A 14,366-nucleotide genomic window follows, 5' to 3' on the forward strand; every position below is an offset into this window, starting at 1 on the left:
CGCCCACAAAAAGGGTTACTTTAAATAGCTTTCCGCCAATTAGTTCATTTACCAAACAAGCATGCATAGTACTAATTGGATGCAGTAACCATTGGAATAGATGCTCTTTGAAACTAGATCTAGTCTTTATGATACTCCATTAACCAGTGGTCATGTCACTCACATATCATAGAATAGATATTGGTAGAATAGCAGTTGTGGATTTATGTTTGGTTCTCTTTCTACACATTTTAGGTCAACAAGCAACTTTCATTAATTCAGGTTTGGGGAACCTAAACAAAAAAAAAATGTTGTTGCTCTCATCAGCCGCAGCCAGCTGGCTAAGGGATGATGGCTATTGTATTCTAATGGCATCTGGAGAGTCATGGGTTCCCCATCCCTGAATTAGTTCTAATTTCATTTGAACTGTGAGAAACATGTGGCCTTCTAGATATTGTTGGACTCCATTTCCCATCAGACCCAACCAGCATTAGGAACGATGGGAGTTATAATCTAATAACGTCTGGAAGCTGCCATGTTGGCTGTCCCTGGAATAAACCTAGCTGAAACTTAACATGGTTTCTGGTTTGGGGTGCAGTTGGATGTGCTGGGGAGGAGATGGGAAGCAAAAGTAAAACTAAACTATGGTTTAGCATTCCATCCAAACCAGATATAAATGTCCATGCCATTGAGTTCCCAGTTTAGGTAAAATTTATGATCTATTTTGTCATATTTATGAACTTGGATGTCAAAAGCCACATATTTATACCCCTGGTTTATTCTTATAAACCCGCGGAAAGTTGGCTATAACTCAGTATGTTTGATGGAGAAATAAGTAAATTTTGTTTTGAGAGATTTTGAGTAGGGACTTTATTAGAATTAGCATTCAGATATGATTTTAAACCAGGCACTTACAATAATTGGTTTCAGGAAATAAACCAAGATTGAATTTAAATTTGATTACTGTCATTTTAAAGTTTGTATATATGTATACTTCAGGCTCCTGCATAAAAGGATGGATAATGTGTTTGTTGTGCTGATTTGTGAAAATTTGCATGCAGAATTAGATCCCACTCCCCATAATTGGTTTGGGTTGGGTTTTTTTGAAGAGACACTTCCACATTTTAAGCCTTCGCCTGCTTCTTTTTGAAGTCTGTAGCAAGACTCTCCATGGTTTTAACACAACAGAATTGCAGTCTTTATCTGTAGAATTCCCTCACTGTGCATTTGTGACTAAATGCCCTTCCATCCCTGCAGAGCAGCTTGTAGTTACAGCCCTCTGTGGCGTGTTTTTATGATAGTGTATTCCAGATGATATCAAGCCATGAACGGAACCATAATGTGATCATACACACCTATTGTCAGGCCAGAAATGTGCGCTGTGTTTCCACAGCTGGTACTTAACAACTGTATAATAATGTAACATATTGAATATATTCCTAAACTGCGTTTCCTATCAAGGCTTCCTGTGACTTGCTGCGGAGAATAATGCGCATCTTGTATGTCAGCAAGAGACTTCAAGGCCAGCTACAAGGAGGAAGCAGAGAGATAACAAAAGCTGCTCAGAGCCTCAATGAGCTTGGTGAGTTGACTTGGTCATTTTTAGTGGTGTTCTATTTGCTAATGTGAAATGCTTTTTCCTTTAAAAAAAATGGTATGGGAAATGTACCGTATTTTTCCGTCTATAAGATGCCTCCATGTATAAGACGTCCCCTATTTTGGACTCAGATTTAAGAAAATGGGGGGAGATGTATCCGTGTATAAGACGTCCCCTAATTTTTGACATTATTTTTAAGGTAAAAAATCCTAGTCTTATACACGAAGAAATACGGTAGTTTCCTTATTTCTTACAGGGGTAATGGACTATGTGGAAAATACAATTCTTAAGTTGGGTTTATTCAGCAATAATGAAAACACCTATGGTGGTGACATTCTCAGTTTTCTAGAGGTGGGAATTTGATTGATGCAGACCGGTTTCAGATATTTTGGAGCTGCCTTTATATGTTTTAAGCTCTGTTTTTATATGTTACATTCAGAGACCGTTGTCCGTAGTCATGATGAGTTTTTCAATGACTGTTGCCTCAGCACTGACTAGATCATGGCTGAGGTCTGGAAAACTTCGTGTGCATGTACCTAAAGCACTTCTGTGTGCACACACAGGACTTTGCTTCCCCCCCTCCCTGGCTGCAGACCAGGGGCGGAGGAAGGTGGGTGCGGTGAGGGTGGGCTGCCCCGGGTGTCACCATTGAGGGGAGTGACAAAATGGCGGGCGGCACTCACCACGGGGCCTGCAGTGTGCCCGAGCCTGGGAGTGACGTGGGGACTTGGGCGCCTGCAGGCTCCGCGCTGCCCCAAATGGTCCGCCCGCCACCTCCCCCTCAGTTGTAGGGCAGCTGAGTAGGAGGGTACAGGCAGACTCCTCGGGGGCCCCATGGAGTGTCCTGCCCCAGCTCGCCCCGTCCTGCAGGTGGCTGGCTCCACCCCGGGGGGCAGGGAATGTGTGTCCCCCCAGGCGCCTGATCTGCTTGCTGCAGACTCCGCTGCTGCAGACTCCTGTTTTGTGTTGGGTGCTGCCCAGTATGGGTGCTTGGGATATGGGGTGGGGGACCTACCGTGAGGAGCAGGCGCACACGGCTTTCTCAGTAACTGCTCCAAAACCATCCTTTCACTAAGATACCGTATTTTTTGCTCCATAAGACGCACCTGACCATAAGACGTACCTAGTTTTTAGAGGAGGAATGCAAGGGAAAGAAATTCTTTAAAGGGAGTGCTGAGCAGAGCCTGTATGCATCGCTCCCTTTCAGGAGCCGCATGGAGCATATGTGCGGTGCTTCCCCCACCTCCCGCAAAAGCCCCCAAGAGCCGCACACACGTTCTGCGAGGCTCTTTAAAGAGAGCGTGGCTCTTGGGGGCTTTTGCGGGAGGTGGGGGAAGGGACTGAGGGGCTAAGCCAGAAGCTAGAAGAGCTAGAGGGAGTGCTGCGCAGTGATCCCTCTTGCTCCTTCTGGCTTCTGGGATAGCTGCGCAGCCTGCATTCTCCCCATAAGACGCACACACATTTCCCCTTACTTCTTAGGAGGGAAAAAGTGCGTCTTATAGAGCAAAAAATACGGTACATCTTGCCTCAGCGCTATACTTTTTTGAGAGGCAGTTGAAGACATACCTCCTCAGTCAGGCCTTCAGAGGTTAGGAAATGGAATGGGTTGAGGTTAGTGTACGGTACCCGTTTATCTTACAAAATTAAATTCAGCATAAACTTAAATAACAGAAGATAGTGTATCCGTGCTTTAGTTGGTTTTATATATATGTACTGCTGTCTTTTTAATGAGTTGCACATTGCCGTTAGGGTATGACTGCTGAACTAATCTTGGAGTTCTTTAAACCTTACCCTCTGTTTTGGATGTTTTAATTCAACAAAGTTGATCAGCAGGGGGGAAAATGGAAGATGCTGACTTGCTTGCTTGCCTAACATAGCATCCCTCTCTGGTGTTGTATCTGCTCAAATTGTGGTTTGTGCCACCTTGGTAAAGTAGTTTAGATTGCAGTGAACTGATCAACATGAAGAAGCATCTGTGGGCAATTTGTTTTTTGTCTTTAATCACCTTTATCTATTATACTTACAATGCAATAATGTGTGCTGTGTGAGTTGGATCTAAGTGAGCCTTCTGTAAAACAGAAAAATACTTCTGCATGTGTAAGGTAGCCCTCTCCCCGAGTTTTGCCAGTTCTCCCAGTCCTGCTGCACCGCTTTATCACATCCCAGGTGGTACTGGAGGGTCTCAGTTCCAAAGAGTCGATTTTGAGGAACCACAGGGGGTTGAAATGAAGAGGAAGGCATGGTAAAGTACTTGAGTAGAACGCACTTTAATATATTTCTAGCACCAAACAACCCTTTATCTCTCCAGAGCGATCATATAACTTGCCTGTATCAAGTGATGCACAAGGGTGCACTCTTGACGTAATAATCGCCTTGCTTTATTAGATGAAGCTTCAGGATTTTGTTTTCTACCACGGTCAAACCCAATGCTTTCAGAAAGTCCACACAGAAGGCATAATGCGGCTGACCACTTCTCATGGTTTGTTTCCTGTCTTTGACAATCACAAGGTGTATTACCTCTAAACAAGCAAGTTCAATGTCTTTCTTGAAATTGGCCAATATTTGGTTCTTTTTCAGCTGTCCTAGTGCTGGAAAGCTCCTTCCATTCAATCTGAAAGCCCCAGGTTCACGTGATTAAAGGGATGGCGCCCCTAGTTTCTCATGGCCTCTCCAACCCTTATGTGTGGATGTGTGTAGTGGGGAAGACTATGAATGTAAACTCTTCATTATCAGGCTTCTGGGATGCCTGGAAAGCCTACATAGAAAGGCTTTGCTGAAGTCATTGTGTAGATGTTGAGTGGTGGTGGAAGTAAGTTGTGTAGCATCAGAGGCAGCAGTACAGCCCAGCTGCTCCTTCATTGCAGCAAACCCCCTTCAAGCGATTATAAAGTGTGAAGGGGGCAAATGCTTCTACTGTTCCTATGCCTCATAGGACCAATGGTTCTGACCTGCTGCACAAGTATCTTACTTAAGTTGAGCAAAAAATTAGCAGGTAGGGAGTTTCTGGTGTAGCACACAGCAGTGCCAGGATCAAACCCCTTATGCATTGCTGTGCAAGAATCACAGCAGGTAGGTAAAGGGTAAAGGGACCCCTGGCCATTAGGTCCAGTCGTGACCGACTCTGAGTTTGCGGCGCTCATCTCTTTATTGGCCAAGGGAGCCGGTGTACAGCTTCCGGGTCATGTGGCCAGCATGACTAAGCCGCTTCTGGTGAACCAGAACAGCGCACGGAAATGCCATTTACCTTCCCGCCGGAGCGGTACCTATTTATCTACTTGCACTTCGTGCTTTTGAACTGCTAGGTTGGCAGGAGCAGGGACCAAGCAACGGGAGCTCACCCCGTCACAGGGATTTGAACCGCTGACCTTCTGATCGGCAAGTCCTAGGCTCTGTGGTTTAATCCACAATGCCACCCGCGTCCCTTTATCACAGCAGGTACTAGGCAGCAAAACAGAAATCGGCTACTGGTTCTTAAGGTGCTTAACTGATTGAATTCCTTTTCCATTGGGTCAAGGTTGTACAATAACTAACATTACAATCCTAACCACGTCTACTCAGAAGTAGGCCCCAATGATTCAGTGGGGTTTATTTCAAGGTAAGCGGGGATAGGATTGCAACCTCCAAGGCACTGCTTTTAAACTGTGATGTTCTGTATAAGCTGGAGATCTTTTCCATAGCACTCCATAACTTTCTTTCTTTTCTTTCCTTCCCTTCTGCTCAAAATACCACATCCTTCTCGCCATTCAGATGTTTCACATTCACAAAACTCCTTAGGATGGATTGTAAACAAAAACAAGAGGGTTACTCATCTAGCTGTACAGTAAAATGTTCATTATAGTTTTGTTAGATTGTAGGAAATAACAGCAAGCATACCATGTAATTATCGCAGCGTTGTGCAAAAATTAAGCTTATGCTACTAGCTGTTCAATGAACCGAAACTACGGCGATGCCTGTAATGTGCAATGATTATCACATGAATAATATTTGCTGGCTTAGCTAGTGTATTCTTTGTGCAGCTGAATTTTGGATATGATTGGTATAATGACCCAAAGGGATTTATTGCCAATTAATGCATTTGGTGGAATGTGAGTGTTCCGTTCAGCCTAACTATAGAAAGACGTTTAACCAGAGGATGGGGGTGGGAGAACCAAGCCTGAGTTACTAAATGAATCATATTGGTGTTCTATTTCATTATCAAGCAGAATTTTGGCTTTCCTTGCAGAATTCTTATTTATTACTAATAAAATAATGGATCCAGGGTTCCTGAATATTTTTGTGTGGGGGTGGGGGAGAAGGTGAGCATCTTAGTAAAAAAATAATAATCCAGCCTCAGCTTTAATCATTCAAAATCAGTATCCCTTTTCTGGATCCCAAATCAGTGATTGCATTACGTGTGTGTGCATCCGTACTTTTGCCGTTTCTCTTTGAGAGAAGGCTTTGTGGGGCCGAACTTCAAGAAGTTTAGAACGTGCGTTCTTGGGTCTGCATTCCCACCAGTTTCCAAATGATATACATGTACCTATGTTTGGGCGTTGTTTTTAAAATTTGCCAAGGTCATTGTGTGCCATGTTTTCCCTTTTAATTGAGAGTAATGGCGGAATGCCAATCACGTCCACTAAGAAGTAAGTTCTACTGGATTCAGTGGGGCTTCTTCCAGGTAAGAGGGGAAGTTAGAGTTTCAGTCTAAAGCAGCTTATGTTCAAGAGGAAACATAAATCCTTTGTGTGATCCGTGGAGTAGTTGCTGAGCTGTCCTTAGTGTTCAGGTTAGTTGTAGCATACTTAAGGAAAGTTTTGGAACAGTGCCAAGGCCTCTGTGATGAGAAACTACACTGACGAGAATTGAAAGTGCATTGAGGATAAACAGTGGTCTGAGAAAATTAACAGGACAGTGCAAGCCTATGCACATCTACTCAGAAGTAAGTCCCATTGAATTTAATGAGGCTTACTCCTGGGTAAGTTAAATGTGTCTGTAGGAGTGGGGTTATTGCCTTGTTTTTGTTTGTATTACGTATTTTGTGTTCTCATTTTGTATTTTCGTGTTGTGAACTGCGCTGTGATCTTCGGATGAATTGTGGTATGCAGATTTAATAATTAACAATAAATATAATAATAAGTTGGCTGAAAATCCTATGCATGTTTTTATAAGGGTATACAGTGATACCTTGGTTCTCAAACTTAATCCGTTCTGGAAGTCCGTTCCAAAACCAAGGTGCGCTTTCCCATAGAAAGTAACGCAAAATGGATTAATCTGTTCCAGACTTTTAAAAACAGCTCCTAAATCAGCAATTTAACATGAATTTTGCTATCTAACAAGACCATTGATCCATAGAATGAAAGCAATAAACAATGTACTGCAGTCACACAATCAATCAATCAGTAGCTGAACTGGGTTCCACACAGTCACAAAAACAAAACAAAAAACCACAAAAACAAAAATGCAGAAGAAAGAGCAAAAACAGACAAATCTCAGCGTAACACTCAAATCGGAAGTGAAACACTCAAAACGGAGCATGTTTGGCTTCCGAAAAAGGTTCGCAAACCAGAACACTTAACTTCTGGGTTTGCAGCATTCTGGTTCCAAGTTGTTCAAGTACCAAGGCGTTTGAGAACCAAGGTACCACTGTATCTCATTAGACTTACTTCAGAGCAGAAATGCTTAGGATTGCCCTGTAAGACCTCCCCCCAAAAACATAATAGTGCCCCCACATTGGGAATCTAAAAGGAAGCTAAAACTGTGTGAACTGGAGTCCAAAGTGCTTATTGACATCAGATACACTTTATAGCATGGGACGCGGGTGGCGCTGTGGGTTAAACCACAGAGCCTAGGACTTGCCGATCAGAAGGTCAGCGGTTCGAATCCCCGCGACAGGGTGAGCTCCCGTTGCTCGGTCCCAGCTCCTGCCAACCTAGCAGTTCAAAAGCATGTCAAAGTGCAAGTAGATAAATAGGCGGGAAGGTAAACGGCATTTCTGTGCGCTGCTCTGGTTCGCCACATGACCCAGAAGCTGTACCACATGCTGGCCACATGACCCAGAAGCTGTACTCTGTCTCCCTCAGCCAATAAAGCGAGATGAGCGCCGCAACCCCAGAGTCGGCCACAACTGGACCTAATGGTCAGGGGTCCCTTTACCTTTTTACACTTTATAGCAGGGGTAGTCAACATTCCAAATGTTGAACTACGGTTCCCCTCATCTCTGACCATTGGCTATGTTGATTGAGGCTGCAGGCAATTGGGAGTCCCAACAACATCTGGAAGGTCCCATGTTGGTTATCCCTGCTCTATTGCCTGTGCGCAACAAGGAAAAACAGATGTGGTTTAGGAGAATCTTACATTCCAAGATTACACGTCCTTCCCCATTTGTGTATGGCCATTGCTGACCTGGGATAGAATGAATGCAAGTATGCGCCTAAGCTGTGGATTTGAGAACCATGGTAATGTCCAGGTTCCTGCAGTGAAATTGAAATTTGAAATGGAAACTGCTTCCAGCATAATGCAGTGTTAGTATTTATTAGCTAAGTGCATGTACTTGGCACTACTGTATAAGATATAAAATAAAAGGCCCACTGAGTCTAAAAATAACCCCTATAATTTAATTAAGAGAACACAAAGAAAGGAAAGGGAAAGGGGGAGGAAATCATGGAGAAGGATTTGAATAAAGTAATCAAGAGAATGCAAATTGGAGCAATTATGTGTTTGAGAAATTTCTTTAAAAACGAGGGATATATCAATTACTAGCAGGTAATGTGTTTTCAACATGTATGGCTTAAAGAGGATTTTTCAACATCAATTCAAAACTTAAAAATTGTGGCTTAAAAAGAAGAGGGGAATAGGGAGGAGAGTAACAACAACAACAATTATTCTTTATTATTTATTACTGTTGTTAGCACTTATTAGTTGCTTTTCTTTTACAAAAAGTAATCCAAAGCAAGTTACAGAATAATATAAAGATTAAAACCAAAATGATTAAAAGCTAAAAACAGAACCTTACATAAAAGGCAGGTCTGATGCATGCCGCTCACAGGATGAGGCCGCAGATATCTAAGAACTTCCAAATGAAGGGCTCAAAACACTATGGTATGTTGTAGGATCTTCAACAATAAATGGAGCCAAATGCATTTGGTGTATTCCTTGAATAAAATCCAGTGGCTTGCTAGTATTTCACAGGCCTGGGCATAACTTGTTTCATTCATTGACAGGAAGCTCTGTACCATGTGCACAGTAGCACATTGGCAGCATTGTTTAGGCATGGGCGTCTCCCCAGTTGCATGCAACCAGCACACTCCTGCTGACGCATGCGCCATTTTCCTTGCCGAAAGGGGGCAGAATGGAATGGGGGAATCCCCACTTGCTCTTGTCCCGGGAACAGAACCCCTGCGTAAGAGGGGATTCCCCTGTGTCACGGTCTGGTTCACGAGCGAATGAAGTCCTGGCTGGGGACATCGGGACCGGGGCCAAGATGGCAAGGTGGGAGCAGGAACGGGAGTCCGGAAGCCAAGAGTCCGAGGGTCAGAGAGCCGGGAGTCAAGACTGCAAGGGTCTGAGGATTAAGAAGCAAGGAGTCACAAAGTCAAGGGTCCAAGGATCAAGAGGCAAGGGGTCGCAAAGTCAAGGGTCCGAGGATCAAGAAGCAAGGAGTCGCAAAGTCAAGGGTCTGAGGATCAAGAAGCAAGGGGTCAAGGAGCCAAATGCAGCAAGGCAGGAAACGTGTTGCTGTGGCAAAGAGCCGAAGGGAAATGCTGACCTTATATCCCTTCCCGGCTCTTGCCACCAGGTGCAGTGAGTTACCAAGTGGCCTCACCTGTGTGCCTCTCCAGAACAAACTTAGGAAGGCCCTGCTAGTCACAGGGCCTGGCTCCTGCACGCACTCCTGACACCCTGTCTTGATGCCATGAATATAGCGCATCCCCTGGGATTCCCCCTAAGACCATTACAATGCCGGTTAACTTTGATCTTTGACTAGCCTTGATAAATCTTCTGGCGCCCTTTCAACAAGCAAGAGCAGTGTCCTCAGACCTCATCAAGCTTAGCTGTTTGAATACAGGACTGTGTCCTGGCACCAGACTTGCAAAGAAGCCCACAATATGTACTAGATCACAAGCGTTATGGCTAGCTCCCCTCACACTTGCCCATATCAGTCTAGTGTGCGTAGCTGTAGTGGGGGAGAAGAATGTCCAGCTATTATTACAATTCCCTGCTGGTTCATCTTAAGGTGAATTTGATTTGTTGCAAGGGGTGGGAGGTGTGATTACTAGTGAACCATACATCTTAAAGACACCACAGTCTCCACTGACCTTCATTGTAAGAAAACCGAATCCTGGGTAAGTCCTGGGACTTCTGAAGTCTCTTGCTGCTTCGACATTGGGGTATAAATGCTATATATATATATATATAAATGCACTAAGCAGAAAAATGTTATGGTACCATTGATTACAGATGGTTGTTTGTCTGTTTAATTATTGTATTTTTAATATGTTCTGTATTGTTTTCAAAGGGCCACCATGTTGAGGTGTTGTTTTTTTTAAACCATCTCAAAATTCCACACATCCAGAAAACCTTTGGGATTCTATTTCTCAAAGATGCTCAAAAGAATTATTATTATTATTATTATTATTATTATTATTATTATTTCTTCACATGTTCCAGGCAGGTTTTATTTACACCTATGTACAACCTGAGCGTAAGATGGAAGGGCTCACAGCATTAACACTCCAATAGATCTTGGTTCGCCATCAGGTTTATGGCACGTTTCCCAAAGCCATCATTTTTGGTTTCAGCACAGAGAAAGCCCCAGCTCCCAGGTCTCCTCATACACAGACTAACCCAGGCTGTTGTTCTATTTGCCAGATGATGGCACCTTCAACCAGGCAAGGGACTGGGGTAATGTCTACCCACTCCTGGAGAGCATCATTGCCCTGTTGTTTCTATGGCAACATTCAAACTCTTCCCTCAGGCAGGTGGAGGTGCTTAACTGGGCCCGCCCAAAGTATGATTTTCCTTAATTGGATTACCAGGATCCCTGGAAGCTAAGAAGCAAATAGAAGTACCCTAAATAGTTTTCCCTGTCCCACTGACACTTTCTATCAATGATGTTATGGAAAGCTGCAGTTGTCGGATGAAAATACCTGTGCACTTATCAGTGTAGTAAAGCACCAGAAATTCATAGATCCTTTTTAGCCCTTTAAATTTTAGGTAATGGGAGAGAAAGTAGCTTCTGCGTTTTTCAGTTAGTGAATTTGGTTTAATCCAGGACTGTGCCTGTGTAGCATGTTAGTTCATTTCGAGTAAAGTAGAATAGTATTTAAGACCAAAGTCATATCACTCCAGTGTTTGTCCTTCACACAAGCTATTTATGTACATGAAATCACTCAGAATATAATCCATGGTAGAATTTTGAGGGAAGTGCCTCCTGGTGTAATTTTGTATGATATGAACTATCTAATTTTCCCTTTAATGCACAAAAAACCAAGCATTTATAACCATCACTTTAAAAAAAATGTTGTTGAATAATGGTTCTGTGCTGGAGAGCAACTGGGGCCTGGGGTTGTGTGTGTTTACTAGATTATTTTTTTAGCTTTCATGATTGCTTCAAAATGTGTTTATTAGAATAGGGTTTATTCACTCCTCTGAAGAGCCTGTTTGAAATGGTGGAATGGAATCTTACAGGCTATTGCTCATATGCTGGAATGTCACAATTGAAGATTTTAAATTGCTCTGTGTAAGCAAACGTTTTGTCTTTTTAGTGGCTTAACAATATTTAATCATTTGAAATTGCCTTGAATCCAAATGAGATGTATTACCCAAGTGTGTGTGTGTGTGTGTGTGTGTGTGTTGTCTCAAGCGATAGGTGCTAAAGCATATTGTATGAGACATATCTTTGCTAAGATAATTGCAAGAATAGTATTCTTTCAAATCCCTTATTCTCTCTGGGGGAACATATACTCAGCTGACTAACATGAAAGGAAACCTGTTTCTCTGTCACTGTTTTTGAATTCTTCTGTCATTGCAACCCAGATGGCATACAAGATTGGTTTTGGGTTTAGTTTCATCCTTAAACCATTCCAAAACAGTTTCTGATCTGATAGTGCTTCTGTGCTTGACCGCTGGAAAGTCCATTTTCACACCAGAGAGTGTCAAAGGATTTGAAAGAAGCATCATTATAAATGTTCCCTAAGGTATGGATGCCTGTGTTTAACGACACATAGCAGCTGAATAGCTCTGTAGGGAATAGTCAAGGTGGTGTTTGAGTCAGAATGCTTTTGTTATATTTGAAGATCTGTGCAGGGTGATTTTAGCTTGTTGGCAAAATATATTGATCCTGGATAGTCACATCTTTTAAAAATTGATCTGCCCCACTTCTGTAGGGCAATCTTTGCGTGAGTCTCGAGGAGATAATCAATAGCTACCCTGAGCACTACTTTTTATTGTGCTTAAACTCAGAGGTATAGACCTAAATGGACAGGGAGCATCTTTCTGTAAGCCAGCCTTGCAGATGAACCCAACAAGATTTACTAGCTTGCACAAGAAACAACAGCTTGCACAAGCTGCCCTTCTAACATGGTGAACCTGGCTATTTAGACTGTTTGGCTTCTTAGAAAGAAGACTTAAAAAAAAATGACTCCATTTCCCCCACCCCCTCTGCCCAGTGCAATTCCATGGTTGTTGTGGAGGAGACTTTCCTTCTTCTGTGGCTGGCATGGAAATTAAGCAAGCTGGCAGAAGAGGGGTAGAGCAGGTTGTGTCTCCTCTGCCAGCCTGCTTACATGCCTGCATGGAAGTTGCAGTTGGTTCTGGCTACCAGGCAAGTTGTTAAATGCAAGACAAACTCTCAATGTAAGAAACCCACCTTGTGTTTGGAGGACGACAGGTTTGCGATCTCCATAGATTCTGCTGTGAAGGCTGATGAATCTATAGTGGACAGATCTTCTGAAGGGCATTCTTCTGAAGTTGGTGGCTCTCTGCACAGTTCGTAACCTTGACTGTGAAAGGTACAAAATGGTACAGGGATGCTCCAGAAGTTGGTGAGGCTTGTTCAGGTGGCAAACTATGGTTTTCCAAAACCCAGGAATTTGCTAGTCAAGTGAATTTGGTGGTGGGGAGTGTGCAAGCGCCGAGCTCATTCCAGAAATGCCGAACTGGTTTGGCGTTGCAGCTGAAGCAACCTGCCCTTTGGGACACTGTGTTTGGACGATCCTAATTCTTTTAAATAAGCTGAGACATGAACAAGTCTTTTGGTTACTCATGTAGCTCTTGGGGCGAACAAAGAACAAACTGAGAAATTAAGAAGTCTTCAGTTAAGTACAGTTTCCTATTTTGTTCGGATAGGGAAACTACTTCCTGATCTTCTACTTATTACAGTGGTACCTCTGGTTGCGAACGGGATCCGTTCCGGAGGCCTGTTTGCAACATGAGCAGAACGCAACCTGCGTCTGTGCACGCGCGGGTTGCGATTCACCACTTCTGCGCATGCGCGTGACGTCATTTTGCGTGTCTGCGCAAGTGGCAAAACCCGGAAGTAATCCTTTCTGGTACTTCTGGGTCACCGCAGGACTTATCCTGAAAGAACGTAATATGAAGCGGACGTAACATGAGGTATGACTGTATTTTGCTCCCATTGTGAAGAAAGGAGCTACCTACAAGAGCAAGATACTTGTTCGTATATTTAGCTGATTAGATAAAATATGATCAGCTGAACAGTCTTATGCAACTCACAATTTGCCTTGTGCAACACACTACCTTGGAGTAAATCCTACTGAACTCAATGCAATTTACTTATTAGTAGGCATGCTGTACCTAGGCTAGCATTGTTACAGCAGGCGCTTGGAACAACCCAATGCAACTCTAGAACACTTTAAAAAAATGTTGTTTGGTAGTAAAATATGGCACTATTATTGGCTGTACACTTATCGAGTTAAAACCATCTGTCAGAGGAGGACAGGAAATTTGAATTAAAGATGGTAGTCAGATAACTAAAGAGCAATCAACTATTTTCCTTCATCTGACTGATAAGAGGAACAAGGACTTGCTATCTGATATGACCATTGTTCCCTTTAACCATGAGCGATTGCAGAGTTGTTGAGGCAAAAGCAGTGCTGGCGAAAAATGATATTGCAAACACAACACATTTATCAAACATTTAAGGAGGCTGTCTGCCTAAAAATCTACTGTTTTAGTACATACAATCTAATTTCAGATCCGGTAGCTGCCTCTTTTTAGGTGTCTGTTTCAGATTATAACCCTTGTACAGTCATACCTTGGTTTGCGAACGCCTTGCAAGTTGAACGATTTGGCTCCTGAACGCCGCAAACCTGGAAGTGAGTGTTCCGGTTTGCTAAGGTTCTTTGGAACCTGAACATCTGACACGGCTTCTGCAGGAGCTTCCTGCAGCCAATCGGAAGTCACGCTTTGGTTTCCAAATGTTTTGGAAGTTGAACGGACTTCTGGAATGGATACTGTTTGACTTCAAGGTACGACTGTACAACATTTAATTTCCTTCCACCGTAGAGATGGGAAGGGCTGTTTCAGAAAGATGTTGCTTTGCCACCGGATACATGATGATAGAATCACATGCAAGATCCATTGGAAGCCTAGTCTTGTTGAATTGGTATCGTTGGCTTAGACCGTAAGAGGAATTAATGCAGGCAAGTTGTTGAAAGTATATATCCTGTCTCCCTTTGCACTTCCCTGTTCACCCTCAGAAGCCTCTCTGGAAGGTCCGGGACCTCCCTGAACATTGTAGGCTGGGACAGGACTGACTTTTCCTAGCCCCTCCAAGCCCAGCCCCACATTT

At 43.2% G+C, this 14,366-nt stretch overlaps 1 protein-coding gene and 1 long non-coding RNA gene across 4 annotated transcripts in view; one reads left to right on the forward strand and one right to left on the reverse strand.

Annotated features, from left to right (window-relative positions):
* COG5 (component of oligomeric golgi complex 5) overlaps positions 1-14,366 on the forward strand; it is a 166,378-nt gene that overhangs the window by 16,218 nt on the left and 135,794 nt on the right. For all 3 annotated transcript variants that reach the window (XM_081878475.1, XM_081878476.1, XM_081878477.1), the window contains exon 6: positions 1,441-1,561. In XM_081878475.1, coding sequence (XP_081734601.1) covers positions 1,441-1,561 — 121 coding nt within the window. The remainder of the gene's footprint in view (positions 1-1,440; positions 1,562-14,366) is intronic.
* On the reverse strand, positions 8,657-12,771 carry LOC309351126. Its single transcript, XR_014160704.1, has 2 exons — positions 12,423-12,771; positions 8,657-9,116 (listed from the first exon to the last, which is right to left on the reverse strand). It is a non-coding gene; the product is annotated as an uncharacterized lncRNA (long non-coding RNA).

The sequence above is a fragment of the Podarcis erhardii genome, assembly GCF_964252035.2.
Source record: "Podarcis erhardii genome assembly, chromosome: 10".
NCBI lineage: Eukaryota > Metazoa > Chordata > Lepidosauria > Squamata > Lacertidae > Podarcis > Podarcis erhardii.